The following is a 24,177-nucleotide window of genomic DNA, read 5'->3' as shown; positions in this document are numbered from 1 at the left end:
ACCCACACCATCACCCTCCCCTTTTTCTGTAGGTGGGAGACTTCTGGGAAGAGTTGATAAACTGAAAAAAGAAGAGCAGATCTGGAACCTGAGGCATCTGCATCACATCACTAAAGCCTAATGAATGCCTTTGTGAGGAAATGTTAAGTGTATTCATTTTCACTTACACTAACAAAGATAGAGGCTGCTAGGACCTGCTCTGTATTTGAGCATCACCTGTAAAAGTGAGTGTCTCCACAACAATGACTATTGAGGATAGCAGGCCATCCAGACAACTCTGCAATTCATCATGACCATGGATCGGGAATTTTATAGAACATGCTATCAACCCAAAAGCTATACTTCAGCTGAACATAAGAGGTTTCAATCCACTTCTAGAACTTCCTGAGAAAGGGAAGAAAGCTTCCTCTAACATCTACAAGTGATACATCAATTCCCTGTTATGCAACCAACTGCCAGTGATTTTCACCGTCTGCAATTTCCACAGACTTTTCACAAGAGCATGGGCATTGCATGTTCCAGGCACCTGAATTAGCTTTCCTCTTTTCAGTTCTGCTGAAACATCTTCTTTTGACATGTAGGCTTCAAATATACTCTTCTTCCTTCCTCGAGTGGGTTTATTTCGATTCTTTCTATCACCTGATATTGGGACAGCAGCATAGGATCCTCCTGCAAACAGAAATTCGTAAGTGTTATCTTGCCCACCAAACTTGTCCATGTATCATAGCAGCAGCTGTACAGAGGCTTTCTATCAAAAACTGAGCTTCTGAAGAACATTTTGCCCAGAAATACTGGCACCCTATTTCAGAGTACTGAAAAGACTGGAATAATTATATTTTACAAATAACGGACAATCTTTTACAGCTCATTTTAGAGTCAAGAGCACTCATCCCAGCCCATCTTTTAATAGCGCGGAGTACATGCTTCAAGGCAGCTTATTCCTGAAGCGTGTACGCACACTGCTTTAATACCTCTGGGAGTTCCCAGTTGTCTAAGGTTTATTCTGCTGTCTGAATTGCTCATTGTTTCTGTCTGCGATTCAGAGAGCTGCCTCTTCCTATCGAAGTTCGGGGGAGTTCTTGCAGATTCAGAGTTGTTTCTGGTCCTTGCAAAACCTCTCTTTTCTGCACCTGAAATGAAACACAGGTTTGAAATAACACGGGATGGAAGAGGAACCCCAGTGCCAGCTTGTGGTCCTAGTGAAACTCACAGTCTGCAGTACATCAGTACAATTCACAATTGAGTCATGCTCTTTATCCAAAAGAAAAGTCTTCATTGGTTCAGTTGTAATCTGTTGGCTCTCTGTGCTTCTTAATCCACCACTAACTTATTTCATCATAAGCAAAAGTCTAGAAATTATGATACTAAAGTTGGATATAACCCTTCCAAAATCCTGGGAAATCCATTAGAGCATATAAAATGCAAAATTGCTCAACTCTTTCCAAAGCCCCTACCTCCACCCCATCAGGCACCCAAATAGTGAGAAAATACAACCTCCCTACAACTTAATTAAGCAGTTCATGGATAAAGGAGGAAAAAAAAAAATCTCACCAACCCATCCTGGAGTAATTAACTTTTGAGCTACCAGAGACAGCAGAGTACACAATCAAATCGCAAAGAAAGGCCAAGGCTCTGAATGCCCAGCCTGCTCAGAACAGGCCACAATCATACAAAAATATTCTGCAAAGACTCACCCCTTCCTTCCCTGCCATCACCTCAGCCCCTTCCCTACAGCCAGGAGAGCAAGCAGCAGCTTCCAAAGCGTATGCCAACGCTGTTCCACGGATCAGCACATTGGAATGCAACCCAGCGCCGCACAGCTGCCCTCTTGGCCCTCCACCTGGATACTGAACATGTCATCACAGCTTTGCCTTCCAGCCCCTCCTGGCTACGCTCCCTGGGTCCAAGCTTGTACCTGCAAGTCAGAAAACGTGCAATGCCAGCTTATGTGCTACACGGCTATCCAAGTTACAAGGCAAAGTTTTTATGTATGGTATCCTTCACAAACAAACTGCAGATTGCTTCATAGAAATTAACTGAAGCAGTGAGGAGGAAAAAAAAAAAACTAAGAAGGTGGAGAAAAAAACATTAAAAAAGGTGTACTTAAGCAGAGCTCTTTAAAAAATATGGCACAATAAAAGAAAACTGCTACTTTACCCAGCCAGAGACAAAACCCAACTTTCACGTATAATAAAAGGCACATATACTAATCAGAAAAAGGGAGGGATCCTCCTAATTCAACAGAGGACAGACCAAGACAGAAAGATGAACAGCTCAAGGTGACAGCTCAGACCAGCCCAGAAAGAGGCGAAACAACGCCCCAGCAGTGTCTCTGAAATGCCAAGGGAGCCTCTGTGTTCAGTGACAGTAAGTGCAACGCAGTTTGGCCTTTCTACAAGATCAAACTTTTCATACTGTGTGTGCTTCCAGGGAGGAGACTGTCCATGGGAGGCTGCAGCCATAACACAGTAAGACCGCAGCCGCAGATGGAGGTTTCAACTGATGCAAATGAGGCAATACTACCTGTACGGACCACATGATGGGACAGAACTAAAATTAACTAATTTGCAAATGCTTAATGAACTGATTTGCAAATGCCCTAAGGGTTAGGAGATTTAGTTCAAAATCAGACATTGAAACTAAAAGTTTGGACTAGAGAGATGTAAGCACAAAAGCTTTTGAGTTTGCAACACAGTTTGCTCTGGAGAGGTTTCTCAGAGATGTTTTGGTGAAGGAATTTTAGACTAGATATAAGGAAGACTTTTTTACCATGAGAGTGGTGAAACACTGGAATAGGCTGCCCAGAGAATTTGTGGCTGCCCCATCTCTGGAAATATTCAAGGTCAGGTTGGATGGGGCTCTGAGCAAACTGATCCAGTGGAAGGCATCCCTGCTCACTGCAGAGCATCGGACTTGATGACCTTTAAAGGTTCCTTCTAACCTAAACTACTCTATGATTCTATAAACTACAAAATGCAGGATCTTATGAACATATTAAAAAAGCAAAGAGCTAAACTGATCATCCAGAGAGGTCACACAATCTGCTTCACTGGAGGTTCTTAAAAACGGGCATGAGAGATGTCTGCCAGAGTTGGTCTAAAGAGAGTAGTTTTACCCTTGAGGTAATGAAGTGGGTTACACGAGCTTGTCAGGTCCTCTAAAGCCCTCGTTTCTATGACAGCAAGTCACAGAAAATACTCCTATGAATTAAAGAACTTGGGATAAAAGTGAGGCTAAATTTTCACATGTAATCAAGAAGGTGCTGAAAAAAAAAAGAGCAGAAAACTAAAATGCAGGGTGGAAAAAAAGAGTAAAACATGGAGTGAGTTGGAGTGAGCCGAGAGCCAGAATCAAGCACTGCAGAGCAGAGCTGCCCAGGAATTTGCCACGGCCACCGTTTCAGAAAGTTTGGGACCAGTACTGACAAAAATAATGCACAGCAACTGCAAAGGGCGGAGGAGCACCTTTCCGTGCTGGAAGGTAGACATGCAGAGAGGCACTTGCATGTTTCCAACACTTAGCCTTTGGCGTGCTCTCCAGTGGGATTCTTCATCTTCTCAGACTCAGACAAACTCAATGAAAAAATTTACTCAAATGAACAAACCCTGCTTCAAGATAGCTGGCTTGCAAGCCAGTTTGCACACAGACGTTACAGATAAGCATTTGACCCGGCTGGCCGTGAAATTTATGGCTAAACAAAACCACCCCTGTTACAAAGCCACAGACAACTGTCACAATTAGCACTCAACTGGAACACATCAAATTCTGCATGACTGTAGTTTCTCATCTTTCTCCTTTTAAAAGAAAGTGAGCTAACTACAGGTTGCCATCTGTTTCAATCAGATTCAAAATTTGCTGCTGTAATGCACCTGTCCTCTTAAACTGGAAGTTAGAAATACTTCTCATGATGGGCTTTCCTGCTGTCCCTGCCACCCAGCATTGACATTCCGATGGATGGACATCATTCCATAAAGCAAACTGTAACCTAACTACTCCAATAGATAGCGTAGGATATATTGAAACTATCCTTTCTGAAATAACTGCTACCACAAACTCAGTTAAACTCTACTCCAGTACCAGCTGTGCCATAAGCCTTACTTCTTCCATGGTGTTACAGTCATGTTATTTGTTCGGCTATAACAAAGTTGGGAGTGGAGGGTGGTTGACACCTCCTAATGGGAGGGCTGAAGCAAGCATGCGCAGTATCACTCAAACCTGAATGCAGAGCAATTCTAATGCAAGACACAGACTTATTCGCAACACACAGCAAATGCAACATGTTTGGTCTGTTTATCTGGCTGCACAGATGGTCTAGAGCAGCTCTCCATGGATGGAGCCATCACTTGCCTGAGATTTCTAGATGTTCTGCCATTTCCAATGGGAAATAATAAAGGAATAATGATTTGAGGCAAGGTGGCTGAACATTCATCACTTAAAGTTCCCTGACGCAAGACTTGGGTTGAAACAATCCAAACACCTGAATCGGGCAAGGAGGCTCCCTACAAAGTGGACAAAGGGACACCTAAACAGGACCAGTACTTCCACATGCAGAGCCAGGAACCCTTTCAAACTAGCCAAGGGGAAGCACCTGCAGGAAGTATAAGAATCATGGAATCATTAAGGTTGAAAAAGACCTCTAAGCTCACCCAGTCCAACATCACTGTGCCTACTAAACCATGTCCCCATATGCCACATCTACACGCTTTTTTTAATCCCTCCAGGGATGGAGACTCCACTACTGTCCTGGGCAGCCTGTTCCAAACCTTTACAGCTCTTTCAGTAAAGAAATACTTCCTAATATCCAAACTAAATCTCCCCTGACGCAACTTGAGGCCATTTCCTCTCATCCTATCACTTGTTACTTGGGAGAAAAGACCAACAATCTCCTTTCAAGTAGTTCTAGAGAACGATAAGGTAACCCCTCAGCCCCCTCCAGACTCAAAAGCCCCAGTTCGCTCAGCCACTCCTCACAAGACCCTTCATCAGCTTCACTGCCCTTCTCTGGACACGCTCCAGGACCTCAATGTCTTTCCTGTAGCCCAAAACTGAACACAGTATTCAAGCTGTGGCCTCACCAGTACTGAGTACAGGGGCACAATCATTTCCCTACTTCTGCTGGCGACATCGTTGCTGATACAAGCCAGAATGCCGTTGGTCACCTTGGCCACCTGGGCACACTGCTGTCCGAAACACACAATTCCCACCTGAACAGCAGGAGAGGCATGAAAAGAAAAGCGGGTGGCATTTGTGGACTTTCAGAACAGTCCACGATCGGTGACTGGCTTTTATTCTCAACACAGGCACCAGGAAATGGAGCAGAAAGGATGAAGCTGAGGGCTGGCTTCAACCCAGGTACACAATCCAGCATCCGGCATGCAGGCAGCAGTGGCTGATTGAGCTCTGCTGGTAAAACAGCACTGGAGTGCAATCTAGATTCCAAACTATCAAACTTCATCTCCATCACAACAACTATGACATCACACAATGGCACATTTTGGTCTTTAAACCTAAGTACCTATTAATCTTTTCATATTTTGGAAAAAAAAAATGCATGCAGGCAGCTTCCCAGAATAATTGGTCTGCCTTACAGTAAGAGAGGAGGTTAGATGTTTAAATCAGCTTATTTTGACAGAGTTTATACAAAATCACTCTACAATTTAGGTTTTGAAAAGTACTGCATTTAATTAAATTTACATCCATTAGTCAGTTGATCAACTTGACGGTCAACTAAATCAACTAAAATGTTCAACTAACCACAGAGTTAGCAAGGCCAGGAAGTCCTTAATTGTCTATTAAAATTTGCATATTGCTTTGAACAAGAAAGAACCAAGATCTTCAATTTTATTTACCAGAAATAAAACACTTACAACTGCCCTCTAAGACCTGACAAGCTATTTGATTACTACCAGCACAGAAGGAAAGTGTTCCTCACTGAATTTGCATCAGCACATCCATGACTCCTTGGATACCTCCGATCCAGGATCGAGAGAGAACTAGTTTTACTTGAGAGATCTAAGTGAATTCCAAGATATGGACACCCTGGTAGAGCTTTCCCCTTTCCTGTCAGATGGCATCTCCCTTGTGAAAGGTATTTTTACCTTTAACTGAACTTCCAGCTTTGTTACCACCCACATTACTTAAAATAAACCCAGCTTCCTGGGGTGGGCAGGACTGGGACAATATCACAATTGCGCTGGTAACACCTCTACACTCCTCTGACAGCTATCTTGACATGCAGTGGTTACTTTTACATCTCAAAAAAAGTCATTGTGTTGAAACCACTGGACGGAACAATATTGTTATAATCTTTTCCAACACAAAATACTTCCTTCTACTGCCTGGCCTCATCAGTCCATGACTGGGCATCAATACCTCCGCTAACTCTGCTGTTGCTAAAAGGATTTTCCGTTGCTTCCCAACATTAGATCATGATCTAGATACGCAAAGGAATCTTTCAAATGCATTACAGTTATAGCATAAGCATGAGAAGAAACAGAACCATATCCCCCAAACTGATAACACGCAACAGAACAATTTGTTATCAGTTAATGAGACAGTCTTAATACAGGGTTACCAAATATTTGCCCGTATTTCTACAATGTTTCATTTCATTGCTGACACATCTGGGTGACTTAAACTAATTTTCTTCAAATCTTCCAGGAGGTTCCTGACACTTAATTCTTCAAGACAACCTCGCTATGCACTTAGTAAAACACTGTAAAGGTACACCCATGAGCTAGAAGGCATGGCAGCTACCAAATGAAGGATGACCCAACATTGTCCTACCTCCAAAAGCAGCAATCAACTAAAGACATTGAGAACTACTCTGATGCCAACCCTCACTTAGTCCTACACTCCCATTTAAGTCAGACTAGGCTAAGCATAGCAAGAAAGCTAAGTAAAGCATGTTCCTGCTCATCCTTACTAGAGACTCAAGGAATCAGAGTCCAGCCTTGTCGCAGCCCAAGCATCACCTCACAGATCTAAAGTTCAAGTTAGCCCTTGGCTCCTGGCAGAGCTGGTGAAGTAAATTTAGAAACCATCAGACCTGGTCTTTCATCAAACAAATACTCTCCATGACCTGCAACTGTATGAGCCATTATGGATGTTGACGTGTAACAGGGCATGTCAACAGTCTCAATATAAAGAATATAAAGACTCGGCTGACAGAAACTCTGCCTTGTTTTGCAAAGATGTCTAGGATGCCAAAACCCCAAATCCTACACAGCTCCTGATCAATCCATCCCGGTTACTTCTGTGGATCTAACTTTCCAGCAGCTTCGACGAGCTGGGGGGGATGCTGGCTGGTAGCTCTGGACAACTATTCATTTCATTCTCCAAAGTCAAATAAACTCTACTAGCAAAAACATGCTTTGCCAGCACAAAATGCATTAACATCAGGGCAGTTTTGCTAGGATCCCCATGTTCTTCCCCTTTCATATGCTTAAACAGGCAATTTTAAAGCTATTTGATATTTTCTGCTGCTCAAAGAAGCCTCTAAAATAAAACCCTCTCCAATTTTAAAAGCTGAAATATACTTGTTAGATTGTTTTTAATTTCTAGTGCACCAGTGACAGCCACTATATGCCACATTATATAAGTGACTAACTCAAAAACTCCAAGCACTTAAATGACTACTACAATATCCGGGATCAAATTACCACACACAGTCAAAACTAACAAACACTACTCAAGTGATCTCAAATGCGAGTTATGTCAACAAAAGCACTGGTCACAGACAGGCCAGAAGTAACTAGCTATTTATGTTTTGCAAAATATTTTGCAGATTTAAGAGATTAAATGTCCCACTGATGGTAATAGCCAAGTACTTTTTTGTTCTGTTCAGTTTTAAAATGAAAAACACAAAGGCAGCTGTTAGTATGGCTGCTCAGGGAAAGAGTTCCATACCAGAAAGAAAAAACACTCCTTGGAAGATATCTCAAGCAAAACTCTGTGCTAGTGCCCCAATAACACAAACAGGACCAAAATCCATCCACCACGCTCCCCGTGAGCTCAGCTCCGCTCCAGCCTGTGCTAGGAACAGCCGTGCTTCCACACTGCTCTCAACATGAATCAAGTGAGTTCAGAGTTCTCCAATAATCTTGGAACAGAACCACCTCGATGCATTTTACTGTATCTTGAAGCAAACCGGTCAAATAAAGTAGATGGCTCAAGATTAAAGACAAAGCAATAGGGAGAAATGGGGATGTCATAGGAAAGAATTCATTAGAGGTGTAGGAGTGGGAAGGCAAGACTGAGATACGTTATCAATTCAGTGAGGCTTCATTGCAGCAAAGAGACTTTCAAGAGATAAACCTGGTAGGCAGTATTTCAGATGCTCCATCTGGGGTCTAAGAGAAAGCCTGAGTGCACATTCTCCTTATTACGAGCAAATGAAAGAGATCCTTCTTCTCTAATGAAATGTAAACTGAAAGAATCCTGAACTGGAGGCTCTGCAGCACACTCCTGTGCTCAGTCCAAGCCCAACCACAGAGCTAAAGGGAGATCCTACAACGTTGCTCTGAGGTCTCCTCAAAACTAACTAAGGATAGGAATGATTTGAAGTTACCTCAATGATTGTAAAGTGGGGCAAAATTCTGGGAACACAAGCATCTTGGTGAAAGTGGAAAAAGACAGTGATATGACAACACTGTAGGGATTTAGGCAGATGGCAGATTGCATAATTAAGTTTAAAGTTAATTAAACAGTCATTCAAAGAAGAGAAACAATGCAGACCTACATTTACATGCACAGGCTCAGCCAAGATGTAAATTCTATGCAAATTTCCTGAACTGAATGGATGATGTATTGAAATTCAGCTGCCAGAACTAGCTCCCATGCTCACCAGCCTCCTCTAATTGACCCATTACGATGGACCACCAGGGCTCAGCCACAGTGTAAGTCTGAGCTGTAACTTTCCACCACCTAGACAAATGAAAATGAAGTGAGAAGACAGTGCTTAAAGTGAAGGCCTGTCCATACAGGTCTTAAATGTGGTTTCAATAGTGATTCAAAGCAACTGGTTGCTCTAGCAGTAGTCCAACTGGTTACAAGAAACCCTGCACAACACCACACAGCTCCTTTGCCGGTGCCAGCCAGTGGCTTGTCTACCAGCACTACTGTGTTCGTGCACCAGGGCACGGCACGGCTGTGAGCCATCTGTGCACCCGGGAACAAATACGCCACTCTTTTGCCCTGCCTCTTTGGAGAAGGTGATTCTCTAAACATGTTTGGCAGGAAGTCTGCCAAAACTTTCACAGAAGAGTTGAAAGTCCAAGGAAAAAAAAAAGCACAAAGGGAATTCTAGCCACACAGGGGATGAATTGGCTGCAAAAAGGCAGCCTGGACCCCAGCCGGTGGCTCCTGGGTGAGGAAATACAGGCTGTCATGGTTTGAGAGTGAGTTCACAGGGCCATGAGCTGCGTTTGGAGGTGACCATGCCACTGTAGCTGGCTGTAAAGATTCAGACATTCAGCATTCTTACAACATGCTCTTGAGGAAGAAATACTCCTATTTAGGCATGGAGGTAGCAAAAAAAGTGAAGTGGGATGTTCATGGATACTCAGGGAAGTCAGAGGCAGAGACAGATGCTCATTTCCAGACCTATGAAAGTGAGATGGGAAGCACAAGTTGCCACCACTCTTTTGCTTTAAGCTGCACATACTTTAAAACTCTTGCACTGCACACCCCTAGACTTCAACATGGAGCTAGGGAAAATGAAAATGTTCTTGCTGACTTTGGCTTTCGGTAAGGGTCTATGCTTTGAAAAACTGAAATGAAGAAAAATGCACAATGGATTCTTTCTGCTGTGGAAAACAATGCTGTGGAAACTGCTCCTAACCGCCAAGATCATGCACCCACGACACCATGCTTCCTCTTCCAAAACACTTCCAAGCATCCTGATGCTTGCAGGATTTTAACCTCAATAACTCAGACAGTAATTGCAGTTTTATTCAATTCCTCAGCAGGGTTTGTGTCGTAGAAATACTACAAGAGCACAAGAGCCAAAGATACAATTCCAGGCTCTGAACTAAGGGTCGGTGACGAAACTCATTTAGTAGCAATAGACTAAAAGTTTATCAAAATAGTGACTGTGCTTCAGCTGCATGCAGCAGCCCAGCGGCGTTGTCAGGGAGGGGATACAGCTCTTCTGGTTTTCAGGACTCTCTGTGAACCTGCTCCACCCTGCTCGTGACCTCCTAACTACCTACTCCGCCTGATGACTGCACTCCTCCAGGCTTCCACTCCTGCCTCGGGATGTAGGACAGGGCCACTTCCACTGCCCCCTCATCCTTCCATCCTCCCAAACATCTTCAACAATACCCTCTGCTTTTTGTTTTATCTAGCAACTACACTGTGAAAAGGCTTCTTCAACACCACAAGAAAAACACTTTAAAAGCATAATATTGCAGAAGTTTTCTCTTTGATTTCCCTGGGCCTTAGCAGTTTGAGTGAAGCAAGTCGCTCAGAGGAAGTCAAGAGGCTTTGAAAGGAAAAATACCTGACAGGAGGTGCTAACATCCTAGAAGACACTAACAGCTGAAGAAATTAAAGAACTGCTTTTGGATTCATACCTATCCTGAGGTTACCAAATGTGCTGCAGAACAAGACAGCTTGCTGATGAGCCATTCCCATACTGCCCATTCAGTGGCATAGGTACATAACTCACAACCCTTAGTACAGTGTGGTGAAAAGAAATTGCCTAAAATCATACAAATTGAACAAAAATGTGTTATCGCTACAGGCTTGTATCTGCAGAGAGCCTGAAAAATTCTCCAAGGCATGACCTGCCCCATACATCTGTAGGCTGCAGCTGCAAGTGTTGACATTTTCCCTCAGCACTCTGGAAATTTTTATTTTTGTCATAGAAAACAATTTTATGCAAGAGATCCCAACATTTTGTTTTCCATCTACCCCAGCCAAGCTTCGACTCTCCAAAGCTCGTATTTCCCCACAAGAGGGAGTTATGGACAAGCAGCCCACAGCATTTCATGGAGCCAGTTAGCAGGGGGCTTAAGGTGCCACCAGCATGTAGGACAGAAGAGACAGAGGTTGGAGAGCAAGGCAGCAGCGAAACCCCTGCAGCAGCTATAGTGTGGACAGGCATCGCAACTAGCTACCAAAGCCAGCAGCCAAGCACCTGTCCTACCTACCCAAGTACCCAGAGTGAAGAAAACACGTCAGCACTTATCTGAGCAGCAGGACAGAGCTGATGGGGGTATGAAGGCTGGCTGACCTCATGGACAACAGAAGACAGAGGGCTTTGTCAAATTAATTCCTTTGCGAACTGCAGTATATTTTGGGGTTAGAGGTTGTTATGAGGGCTTTTACACGTGTCAGTGACAGCCCACATCACACAAGTCTTGGTAAAACTGCTCCAATGGTCATTCACTCTCACTGCTAAATTGTGAGAGTATTTCAATTGTATTTCAAGCTTGGATTTGTTTAGCCTCAAATGCATTATATTGTAATCTGCTCAACTGAGTAGCCTATTATGGAACATCTGTTCCCCATGTAGGCAATTTTCTGAGAGTTGCCTTCCCCCATGCATCTCTGATAAGTAAAGCAGGGTTCCTCAAATCACTCACTCACAATCCCCGCATTTTAATCTTCCTTGTGGCCATCCTGCGTGTATTCATCAATCCATCACCATCCACCCTAAACAGAGGGCATCACCACAGGATACAACAGAAGCTGCTGCTGCTGCCATGCCAGACACATGCTGTCCATGCTCCGTCTTCCAATTCCCATGCTTGTACGTTACCCTTTTGGCCACATTTCACAAGAGGGGGATGTTCAGCTGATTAATCCACCAAAAGCTCAAAACTTCTTTCCAAGCTGTTGCTTCCCACACTGGGATCCTTGCACTGCTAGCATGGCTCTACACTCACCCAATAAATGGATTTGTTTTGCCTGCTCCCAGTCCACCAGGTGACCCAGACAGCTGCCAGTAACTGCCCCCATCATTCAAAACTCCCTGCGGTCTCCAAGTCATCCTAAAGAACTTTCAATCCTACTTGTATGTTTTCTTCCTGATGATTGACAAAAGCATTAAACAGCACAGGGTGAGAACATTGCACTGCAGGAATCGGACACACCGGCTGGTAACAATTCTTGATTTATTGCCCCATTTAGTAACTGCAGTTAAATAGCTCTTAAACTGCTACCCATGCTCAACTGTGCTAACACCCTAGCGTTCATCCTCACACCTTTATCATCAAGCTCCTAATCTCATAAGAAACTGAAACTGCAAGAGCTCAACAGAACCTTCGTTGCCTAACTTGATGACAAGTCACATTAAATAAAAGATTTAAAGCTAATTAAAAAATTAATTTAATTCTTCTATTAGCCTACTATTTTCCTGGGACCAACATCATGCTGACAAGCAGTTATCTCAGCTACATAACAGTGGCCAAATGTCAGAGACTGGAGCTAAAGAGAACAAAAAACATAGGGCTAGGTTCTTTTTTAAATAGCAGGTCAACAGCAAAAAGTGTTCCCACTGATGAACATTTTGAGGTGAGAACTAGCAGGTGAAGGAAGCTACCTCATGAAGGTTAAAGCTTTGCAGCCAAACACAAGGGCTCCCACAGTAGAACTCTGTTCCTCTGCGCCACAGCGTGCTCAGAGCTCTGGTGACGGGCATGGAAGATAGTTATTAGATCACACATAGAAACCACAGTCCCTGCAAGGGCAGGATCTCATCTCCCCAAGAGAGGATACCTCAGATATTAACTCACATACGACAGATGATGTTAGCCAAAAACATTAGTTGCACAAGACTCAGGAATGCAGCATTTTTCCTATCAAAAGCAAGATAGAAATTTATGTTTGTGATGACACTGCTAAACCATTAGAGAAAGGAGCATTCTAGTTTTCATGCATTTCTCAGATGGGGCCATACAGTAAATCCAGTCTTCCCTCCTCTCCCATATCTTATTACTATGATTAACGTCATCTAAGGAACGTTACATTGGACCTGGCAAGATGAGATACATTTTAAAGATTTCCACAGCAACCAACATTCTCCATTTATTGAGCTGATTCCATGGCCTTTAGTAGATCGCTGGCTCGTATTTACCAGTGCCAGAAAGGGAGATAGCAGCATTCTTAAGCACTGAATTTTGCCACAAAAGAACTGGAAGGCTCACCGCTGAAAAGTAGCATTATCTTAAATTTGCCTTACAGAAGGGGAAAACAGAAGCTTTTGTGCTTCCTCCAAAGTTCCCCCAGAGAAATAAAGGCAAATACAGAATTTACTGCAGTGTAGGATTGAAAGACAAAACCCCTAAGATTTTGCCACGTTGTAATGGTTGGTATTTCTTCACCGGCTGTGCCCATCAAACACACAGGAAAGCCATTTCATGACATTTCCTTTACCTATCTTGAACCTTTTAATTGTCAGGGTTGCAGCCACAAACACACCACCACCATCCAACAGCAACAACTGCTTTTAAAGCTATGACGCTAAACACCAACCTGCTTGCCAGTGACACTCCTCCATGGAAGCTGCCCAAGTTGGTTAAGTACCACAGGCTGGGCAAATAAATGCCAAGTGTCAGACAGAAGATAAATCAAAAGGGCCATGAAAATCTTAGGTCATTTCAGATGAGGTACATTGTTACCCAGGACTTGTCTGTTTTACTCAGGGGACACGCTGACCCTGGCAGTTGGGCAAGATGCCTCCATCACATCATAAACCTGTGAAGCTTTTAGTGAGAGGAGCCTCAGGAGGCTTCCTAGCGATGCTGGTCGTGGTGGTCTTCCTAATGAGGATGTCTGCAGATATGGACTGCAACTATATATACAGCACCCTGCAAATTCTGAACCTATTTCATAGCTATCAGCCTTCCCAAGCATGCTGCTCCACACAAGCTTTCAGCATCAATAAAGCCACTGCACTCTCAGGTACTCTAGCTCCTAAGATCCTCTGAAATCAAGCATGACCAGGAGGTGGTGTTCCCAAAGACTATGCTGCACTTCACATTTGGAGGATAGTTCTCTTCTGCAGACGTCTGGGTTTTAGGCTTTCCAGCAGACTCAGGAACGTGCTATCAAAACAGTAGTGTTCCCTGAGAAACAGGCTGGAAAGTGCACATACTCAAAAAGCAACCAAAATCTTGTTGTCCTAAATAAAACATTCAGCTTGGTCTAAACGACTTACTGCATAAAGCAATGCACCACAGATATTTAAGATGAAGTTTCATTTAGCAGCCATGCAAATCTTAACTACGAGCATGTGACAGATGCCACAGAATAAGTCAATACTTCTGTCCTCAAGGAAAAGGGGGGTTTAAGCCCTTTTATGACAGAAACATCAGTCAGTCTGAAAAGAGCTTTTGATGACAATCTCTGGATTGAAGTGGAAGAGCCTTTGAAGAAAGCCAGAAGACAACCCAAGGGACTCCATAAAAGATTTTCTGTTAAGGAAGTTTAACCAAATTCTAGCATCCAAAGAACCTAGAGGATCAGAGATTTAGGCAAAAATACCAGCAGGGAAATTGTATTAGATGGAAAACTACAAGCAACACAACTTAAAGTGGCATTTTAGGATTATTTTCCATCTTATCAGGGGTTTGTTTGAGAAGAAACTTTAGAACAGGAGGCTTTTATGGCAATTCTCCTCACAGCAGTTATAGCTGCACAGAAAGGAATTCCAATCTGTGGAATTCATCTCTATGCAGCTTCATCTTCCCAAGCCCCAAAGTGCTGATGCTGTAGAGTGAATCTAACATGCAGTTTCATGACCACGTTGTATGTTTCAGACAAGAGCTTTGTTCACACTCAGCACTTTCAACTGCAAAGTTCCCAGCACTTGGTCAAAGCAGTTACTAGATGGAACACAGAAGAGATTGCCATAGTCAGTCTTCTAATTATCTGCTATGCAATTATTTCTATCCCCTAAGTCCCGGGGCCTTACAGAACAGAACAACAAAGCAAACCTTCAGTGCTTCTCACAGACAGCGCAACACCTCAGCAGCCACCAGCTCCAGGGCTCAGTGATGCCCACTGGGGCTCCACAAACCGAGGCCACAGGAACTGCTGCATCACTGGAAGGACACTGACAAGGACCAGTGCTTCACTGTTCACAGCTTGCCCCAGGGCACTCAAAGGGTTTTCTCAGCCCTCCTTGTTTGCCTTCAGTTTCAGTACTGTCAGTTTTCGGGCTGCTGCAAACATCAGCATGGCTAAGCCTGAGCTGAAGAGCTGTTAAGAAGAGGACAATGAAACAAAGTGATATAAAGAAAGATGCTTGGCTTTGAGATTAGCTCAAAGAGCCTTTTGGAAAGCCTACAACAGCCTGAATATAGTTAATTTGTGAGGAAATGTCACTTCTGAAAAGATGATATGCCTCACCGCTATGACAGGAGCAATTCTTGCTATCACAGTTTCACAAGCCTTGATTTTAAACTGATCAAACCAGACACCTGCCTGTGCAACGTAATCTGACTTATATCAGCATCAAGAGAGAAAGACAAGCTTTGAAGTGAGAAAATATTAGTCTGGGACTGTGATGTGCGAGTTCTTATACCTAAGCACTTCCATACTGTAAAACCTTCATTTCACTTAAACAAGAGTGCTAAAATACACTCAGACTGAACAGTAGAAAAGGCATTCCTCTCAATCAAATTACTTTTTATTTTCCATATTTCTTTCCTCCCTAAGAAACTGTTTTCATGTCCCTGCAAGTGTTCTGGAGAATAACCAGTCTCAGCGACGTAGGACAGCTGTGGAGGCAGGCAGGGGGAAGAAGAGGAAGGGTGTCACTGTTAAGCAAATAATTTTCCAATAATCTTCCCCACAGTGTGATTTTCCCACCTGGAAGGTCAAACATGAAGGTCAACATTTTCTGCTCTAGGTCTTTATACTAAACAAGCAACTAATTTTCAAAAGGTTTATGCAATCACACTCCCAACTACAGCAGGAGGGAATTGCAGGTATTTGCTTTTGAAACGCAGGTTATTTTTATTTTAGACTAAAATCCATATGGGCACCTATCTTTTTCACAGCTACAAACTCTAAGCCTTCTACACTCTCCATCTCTGCTCACTGCTCTTCCCTACTCTCCAAAAGCTGCTGGGTGAAAGATAGCCAAGTCTAACAGGCTGGCACAATAAATAGTGTTACAATGAAGAATGCAAAAAAAACACCTCTCGTAAATCAAGCTCATCAAAGTTTAATATAATCTGTTTGTGTTAAATCTCTAACTACGATCTGTCTTGCAAGAACTCATGAAAGTTTACCAGCTTTAACACAGAATCTACTGTCACAGCTCCAAAAATACCACAAGCCCAGTAAAAAGCATATTACTTGCCACTCTTGAGTGATGGAGCATAGTTTTTTAAGACTGATTTAAACATTTACTTCATATCCAACCCAGAAGCTGCGATAGGCCTCGGGTCCATCTTACCCAGCAGAGAAATTGATCTCTTTTCTAGTTGCTACAGGGAATTTAATAGTGACATTTATGAGTTCTTCCAAGTAGTAGCTCACAAGATCAGGATATCTAAGTATTTTATCATAAACAACATTCAGAGGGAGTTTAAACTCATTACACTGAAACATCAGATTTAAACTACCTGGCTTTGTTTTTTTCTTGATGCTGTGCGTTGGGTTGGTTGTTTTTTTTTAATAAAAAATTTTATTCATCCCCCTAAGTGGGCTTTTTGCCTTGAATATCGCATTTAAGAGACACATTCACTTTACTACTGTAAGGCATGGTCTCTTTGCTACCAATAGTAAAACTTACTGGAGTCAACGCTCTGTGTCAGGAATTAAATATTACAGTCATCTTAGCCCCTGAGTATCAGATGGACTTGAACCCTGCGCAAAGGCAAATCAGCACTCCGGATTCAAAGAGACAATGTAGAGAAAAGCGTGACTCTGCCCCGAATCAGCTCTGATCCAGAAGTCTATCAATTTGGACTCCACACCACAGAAATTGGGCTCTTGTAGTCTTGAGCTGATCCTGGAAGCAGCACAGCCACACTCACAAAGTTAAGGCCAGGGATTTAGGTCAGCTCTACCCAGCACCAAGCTAGCTCCACACAAAGCCATTTGCACATGCCAGATGACTTACTCATAAACCAGGACAAAGCCACCCACAGGTAACTAAGAGCGGACTAACTTGAACAGAGAAGAACTGGCTCATGTTAACTCACTCATGACTAAAACATCACATTCAATTCCACAGTAATTGTAGCAAATGGACCAAACAGCTCATTAGCGTGAACTCACCTTGGACTCGACCTGGAGACAAGTGACTCTTTTTCCTGGCATTTATTACCAGCACATCCTCACTACACTGCTCAGCCAACAAGCGTCCAGCTGCTGTATCTGAGTTGGCAGGACACCTGCCTCGTTTCTTATGTTTCTTCCGCCATGAGTCCTCCTCATCCTTTTCATCAGAACCAGAAGACTTCTGCAGAGCTGCACCGTGTCGGTTAGATACTCTCCCACCTGGGGCACCACTCATATTTAATGAATCAGCTGCAGCTCCACGTTGATGTACATAATAGTCTTCCTCCACCTCCAAGTCTCCTTCTAGACCAGCAATGGCATTTTTTTTAAGGGGACATCTGTTCAGAGCAGTTTGGGGTTTATCGTTCTCAAATCCTCCAGGCAGAGGCTGTTCCAGGTGAGATGTTCTCACTGGTGAATAACTGTACACATTCAACCCATTCCTGGCTGGGTTATCGTTCACCAGGCCTCTCCTCAGTGGCGGGTCCAGATCCGAGCTGGGTTCATGGGACGTGCTGTCTTCTAGCTGCATCTTCTGTGCAATGTGATTCAAATAGGACTGGAATCGGCCGCTGTGGTGCTTTTGCACAAGCCTCGCATAAGCATTCTTCTGAGGAGGAGCGGGCTTGCTCAACCCCTCTTTGGCACCTTGGGCAGAAGGACTACTTCTCACATGCCCCAGCTGATTCATAGTGCAGTAAAAGGCTCAGACTTCAGAGTTATAAATAGACACAGGGGGGAAAAAAAGGTTATTTTCTCAAAACAAAGTGTCAAATAATTGATTACGCTTAAAGACACAAAAATGTACTAAATGAGAATGTAGTGAGGGTTACAGAAATTCCAGGTTGATAAGTCAGTTTGCGGGGGGGAAAGGGGTTTCACAATGAACTCAACACTTGCCCTGCACTGAATCCCCATCTGTGCCCTCGGAGTGACCACGGCTTGTACCTGCCCATACACCACACAAAATGGTTATTTTTGTCCTGAGGATGACACCCCCAAGTACAAAGGATGTCTTTAAACCCAAGTACAAAGATGTCTTTAATCCACTCTTCCTTGCCTTTAAAAATGCCAGGTAAACTAAGGCAGTGGCAGACAGACTGTAGCAGTCGCATCAGTTCAGCTGTTAACAGAAGTAAAATCTTGTCACGTCCAAACTGGAGTCTTCAAAAACAGCCGCATCCTGACTGAAATGCTTCAGTGTTGCAGTAAAAAGCACACATTGCCCACTACCTCGCTGCCACAGTGATTTACACTTCAAGATTATATAGGTCATTTGCTTCAAATATCAAGACTGGCCATTTCAGCTTGTCTTTCTAGCTATGAACTCACTCTCAGCACGACTGACAAACAATAAATTCTCCAGCACAACAAACTATCTTGCCAGAGCTCATAACTCTTATTGACTGAGCTACATTGGCCACCACTCCACCCAGTGCCAGTCTCTGTAGATGGTATCACACCTTCACCTTTGCAGCACAAGTTTGGGACTCAAGCAGAACAAGCGTCTTTCAATCCTGTTTCAGCTGCTCTAGCTTTTAAGTTTTTGAAGGGAAACAATTTAGTAAATTGTTCTCTGCTACTATTAATGTGAATTATAGGTATGGAGAGGTCACAGCAACGACTTTTGTTGTAACAGACATCAAAGATGAAAACAAAACTACACTGATAATGGATCCGGTGCAACTGCTGTCTCCTGTGGGTTTTCATTAAAATGCCTCATTTCCTTCAAGACATGTTTGAAGCTAAAAAGCTGAACTTCACCCCAGCAGGTACACCGAGCACTTCAGGGGTCACTGTCGGCTCTTCTAAGCCAGAAGCAAGTGGCACTGGACTCTCAGCTGAAATAAGGACACTGACCATTAAACCCCTCTCTTCACTTCTCAGAGCACAGGGCTGTTGGCAGGACACAACATAAAGCTCAGCAGAAGAGAAATTCACATTCTCTTCTCTACTCACACCACACCTAGATTGTTTCTTCACGATTTCCCTGCCCTCTTCTCCCTGTTGATGCAGTTGCTTAGAGGACTGAGCACTCAGGCAGCCTCCTCCATGCGTGTGCTGCCTGCAAACAGGCCATCATCCAGCAGGGACCAAGGACTACAGTGCCAATGCCTCAGAGTGCCTGCTCTGGCCCTTTTGGAGAAACAACACATGTCGCGGTGAGATTTACTTAAGTAATTGAGCACGGATGTGAACAAGCTTCACAACGCAAAGCAAAAATTGCAAACCCCTGAATAAATAGGAAAAATTCTTTGTGCGGTTTGTGATTCTTTTTCCTAAGATTTTCCATTGGTGCTGGCCAATAGCTGAACTTTTCTAATAGCGTGACCTGCTACAGCACTATTACAAAACCCTCACACGGGTAGGTCTACAGCAAGCTTTCTGTTCACGTCACCTTCTCCCGTTACCAATTCAACAGAAGCAGATAACATTTACAGCAGCCAGTGAGACTGCTTTCCAAACACCGGTTCTGGGATACAGGCGTTTACCATCTTTATTGACAAGTAAAGAATAAACATTCACACCTCGTCTCCCCTGCAATTTCTGCAGTTTTAATCACCTTTACGGTCAGCACTCGGCACACGGACAAAGAGGGGCCTTACAAGCCCCACGTGTTACGGTGCCGTCAGTTCTCCACGGGCAACCCGGAGCGGGCAGCTTCCCGACAGCCGAGAGGCGCACCCAGACGGGACAGCGATGCGAGAGAGGGAAGCGCCGAGAGAAGGCGCCGGCTCAGCCGGGCCCTCAAGAGAGCGGCCCCCGTTATGCTCACCTGGCTGCTTCTGGGCAGCGGCACCGCCCGCCTCTCCGCCCCGGGGGGGGAAACGTACTGGCACCCCCCCGTCCGCCACCCCTCGGGATCGCCGCCCGGCCCCCCGCCATCGACGGCCGCTGCCGGGGCCGCCGGGTCTGTCCGCGCGTCCGCTGCCCCGCCGGGGCCCCCGCAGCAGCCCCGCCACTTACCGGCCGCGCCGCTCCGCGCCGTTTAAATGTCCCGACGCCCCCGTCCGCTTCCGGGTCGGAGGCGCTACGGGCCGCCGCGGGGGACAAAACGCCGCTCGCGAAGCGCTCTTCAGTGGGGTTGTTCTGGTGTGTGGCTTCTTGCACCTGCTGGGGGGCGACCTGGGAGGGGAAAGGGGATAGGGGATAGGCCTGCTGGGAGGAGACGGGTGCTGGAGTGGCCCTGATCCAGGCAGGCAGCTCAAACGGGGTTGACTGGGGATGCCATGAGGCCAGCTTATTGCATTCCAATTTTAGTTCTGGATGAAGTTCTTTGCAAACCCCGCCTGAGTTTACGGGTGACACCAGGGTGACCAAATCACTGACTTCCAGTCAGCCAGACCTTGGCTCTGACTCTGCTGGAAGGATATGTGCTCCCCTGCTTCCTCCTGCTTACCCTGCTGCTGCTAAAGCGAGGAGGTTGGCATCTGCTCTGCTGAGGCATAGTGGTGGCACATCTCCAGCTGTGCAGTGTTGGCCCACACCATCCCTCTAGAATGCTCTTGGTGCACACAGAAACCAGGAAGAGGGGGAAATGGGTCAGGGGTGACCCAGGAGCCTCGAGCCCCAATGTCCTCTCCCTGTGCCAGTCAGCTGGGAACAGCAGCTTCTCTCCATGCCGCTAAGTCACACCGTGTCCATGCTCTTCTTCAGCCCCATGTGGATGAAGCCAAGCCCAGAGCGTGGCCGACCTCCCTCCTGCACCATGTGGTGCCACCAGCTGCAGCGTACCCTGTTCCTTCTTCAGGAGACCAAAAATAGTGTCAGGAAATGGGGGGGATTCGGTGTTTGTTAGCATTGCTGCCGACGTTGGGGCCTGCGGTTTTGCAGTGATATCATGCATGGCAAGAGGGATATGGGTCCACAGCTGGATGCCTCTATCATCCTCACCTCTTGCCTCCAGCTGAGCCTCTGCTGCAGAAAGGGCTGTGAGCCCTAACAGATTGGCACAGAGTTTCTCAGCCATCGTCTCCTAGTAGCAGCTGAGGATCTGGAAGTCTGGTCTGGTCCATGGGACAGAGCTTGCATTTGTGCCACATCACTGGCCCAGACAAACAAGACACACAGCAAATACGTGGCTCCTTCCCAGTGCTCTGTGGGCTTACAGTAGATCCCTGTGTGGCTGGGACCAGCTGTGTGCCCATTCTTCACACCCTTTGAAAGAGGCCACGTGTAAACATGGCAGCAAGTTGGTGCATCATGCAGATTCTCACCAAAAACAATCCCTCCCAGGGAAGGGCTGGACTGCTTCAGTCTTGCCTTTGGCTCCACCTTCCACTCACACCATCGTTGTGGCTGCTGAGCAGAAAGGAGCAATCACCATACTACTGCTTCCATGACCCTCCATGGCAACTCATGGGCTTTCTAAACGGAAGCAGGTCCATGGGCAGATATTTTCCCTGCACTCTCATTTCCTGGGGTCCTGTAGCAGCAAGCCCAGCCCGGTGCCCTGACTTGCTTTCCCACAGCGCAGCATTATCTCACCATCTTCCCTCAGGCAGTAACTGGTGGCTGAGGCTGGAACGTGTTGTGGCACCTCAGCAGAGGTGAGAGCACCACATGGCTTCTTGGCTGGGAGCACCCCGCTTACGAAGGCTTTGGCTCCTCTACTTGCTGTTTCAACAAGGAGTAAGGGCCCACTCAATGCTCGTATACATGTGTTAATCAGGAGTGAGTGGCCAAAAGGATGGAGCCGCCCTAAGATGACTCAACATGGGGAACCCTGGATGTGAGCAGAGTGGTTCCTCTGATGCCTCCATCTGCTTCCCATGGCCCAGCCAGTGTGAACCAACACTGCACATGGAAATGTCATCCCTGCCAGCCTGAGTGTCACTGCTCATTGATACTGAATATTTCAGATTGCAGGCTATGGTGGTGGGATGGAGATCAGCAGGTTGCTCTGCCTCTGCCTCCCTGTTGTTGTCCAGACACTCAATCCATACAGCATGAGGTTATGTTTGAAGGAAGAGTGGGGCCACGGGCTTGCTCTGAAGCCTCTGAGCACCCTTGTAAATGTCTCAATTGCAGCAGCAGTATCCAGAGTTAGGCCAGAGTCTCAATCACTTTGACATCAGTCAGGCACTGGGAGCCGTCTGGGCACTTGACCTGAGGACACAAGCTATGCTGGAGGGGGTAGAGAGGATGGAGACAGATTTATTACCATAAATAGGCTAAAAAACATCTCTCTCCACAGTAGATACCCATCTGCTAACAGTGTCACAACACATGTGGTCTTGCCCCACCCGTCCATCAGCTTCTGCTGTCTTCTCCTGAGCCCTCCATACCACTGGTTGGGAAACACACCGCCCAAGATCAGGACTGATGTGTTCCCATCTTCTTCAGATGCAGCAATGCCTGGAGGAATGCCTACGGGGGGATGGGGAGTGGGGGGAGAGGTGCAATTTGGTTGTTTGTCCAGCAAAAGAAAGGAAGATCCAGTCCCCAGCAAGGATGGACAGGCAGCCAAGAAAGAGGCAAAGGAGGCTGCAGAGGAAAGAGGTGGGGTGCCAGAGTAGGTCACTGAAGCAACAGGGTTAGTGCCTTGCTCCTGATTTAGCTGGAGTCTCCTGGCTAGCCCAATCTATTTTAAAACCCAGGCCTCAGTTTTCCTGCACCTTCCTGCCCTGCCAGTGGCAGGACAGAGCCTCCAAAAGGTGCTTAAAGTGTTTTTTGGATGATAAAGCTCTGAGGTCCCAGAGCGCTGAGGCACATGAAGGGACACAGCTCCATAGGTCCCATCAGTAAACCCAGGAAGTCATCTGCCCTGCACCTACCAAGTTTGTGGGCAGTGGGACCAGGGGATGGAGGGAACGAGGGGAACAGGGCACACAGGATAGGGGATCAAGCCCTGTCTGATGCTTCCAGGGAGGTGGAAAAGGTGCCTTCAAAGCAGGCAGGGACTAATAAACCACACTGCTCTGCGGTCCTGGGGTTATAGACTCATGCACAACCCCCCATCACTGCCACCCCATCCCCTACCCCACACACATAGGACAGGGTCTGAACAGCCCCTGTGGGGACCACTTTGGGGCTGCAGGCTGGATGGGGACAGCATGGCAAGAGTGATGCTCCAGTAGAGACCACAGGATGGAGGAGCCATCAGGCATGTCCCCACAGCTCAGAGAAGGCAAATGGGGGCCACTGCCCACTCCACTGACGGCTGGCAGGCGGAGAAGTGAGTGAGAGCGTAACTTATCAGTATTACCTCATGTGAAAGCCCTGTGCCTTTGTATCTCAAGCAAACACCGGCCATTATACCCCAGCCGGCCAGCATTGTTATTCTGTCTGGTTGCAAAGGGTTAGGGCTGTGGAGCCCCGCACGTCCACATCGGCTGCCCGTGGGGTGGCAGCAAGGCCACCGTGACGCCCCACAGCCAGCAGTGCTCCCTTGCCACAGGACTGGTGGCCCTGGCTGTTCCCAGGCAGTTTGAGGCTCATCCGGACTGTTATCTGCTCCACAAGGCTGCCCTACCATCCACAGCTCTGAAATCTGCTTCCTCCCTTGCCAACCCCTTGCTCTGGCTGGAGCCACCCTGTGCTGCTCAGCTTGACACTGACACAAACCTTCCTGTGAGAGACAGACAGACTTCTCCACCTACTCCTCCCAAAAAAAGAGGCAGAAAGCCCAAATTTGGCTTCAACAGGATCACAGTGCTGGCAGGAGGCCAAGGACTTGACCACCAGCATCTCCAAGACCAGCATGGATTTGTGTCCCTTGATCCCCGCACTCCCCAGGAGTTTCCCACACCCAAGATGCTCTGAGGAAAGGCCTGGGAAGCCCAGAAGTTTTGTCTCGAAGGATCTGTGCCTAAAGGGGCTTCCCACCGTCTGAGGTTGGGTTCCTGGGAAGCTGGGAGAGGCTAAGGGGTGTTCAGGGCTTGGTAAGGTGGGGGACAGGATGAGACTGAACTGCAAGGAGGAGATGCAAGGGAG

The 24,177-nt window shown here is 45.9% G+C and overlaps 1 protein-coding gene across 4 annotated transcripts in view; it reads right to left on the bottom strand.

Annotated features, from left to right (window-relative positions):
* Window positions 1–20,343, bottom strand: part of DIS3L2 (DIS3 like 3'-5' exoribonuclease 2) — a 191,330-nt gene extending 170,987 nt beyond the window's left edge. Inside the window, exons 1-4 of one of the 4 annotated variants that reach the window (XM_054074488.1) lie at window positions 20,209–20,343; window positions 17,239–17,952; window positions 972–1,130; window positions 527–669 (exon numbers count right to left, since the gene is read on the bottom strand). In XM_054074488.1, the coding sequence (XP_053930463.1) occupies window positions 527–669; window positions 972–1,130; window positions 17,239–17,932 (996 nt within the window). In that variant the 5' untranslated portion in view covers window positions 17,933–17,952; window positions 20,209–20,343. Of the gene's footprint in view, window positions 1–526; window positions 670–971; window positions 1,131–1,694; window positions 1,916–17,238; window positions 17,953–20,017; window positions 20,130–20,208 lie in introns of those variants that run through there. The other 3 variants (XM_054074487.1, XM_054074489.1, XM_054074490.1) reach the window with 3 other exon arrangements.
* Between the last annotated feature and the right edge of the window lie 3,834 nt (window positions 20,344–24,177).

This window comes from Cuculus canorus, chromosome 9, assembly GCF_017976375.1.
Source record: "Cuculus canorus isolate bCucCan1 chromosome 9, bCucCan1.pri, whole genome shotgun sequence".
NCBI lineage: Eukaryota > Metazoa > Chordata > Aves > Cuculiformes > Cuculidae > Cuculus > Cuculus canorus.
The sequence above is the reverse complement of the archived record's forward strand: the minus strand, read 5'-3'. Positions and strand labels throughout refer to the sequence as shown.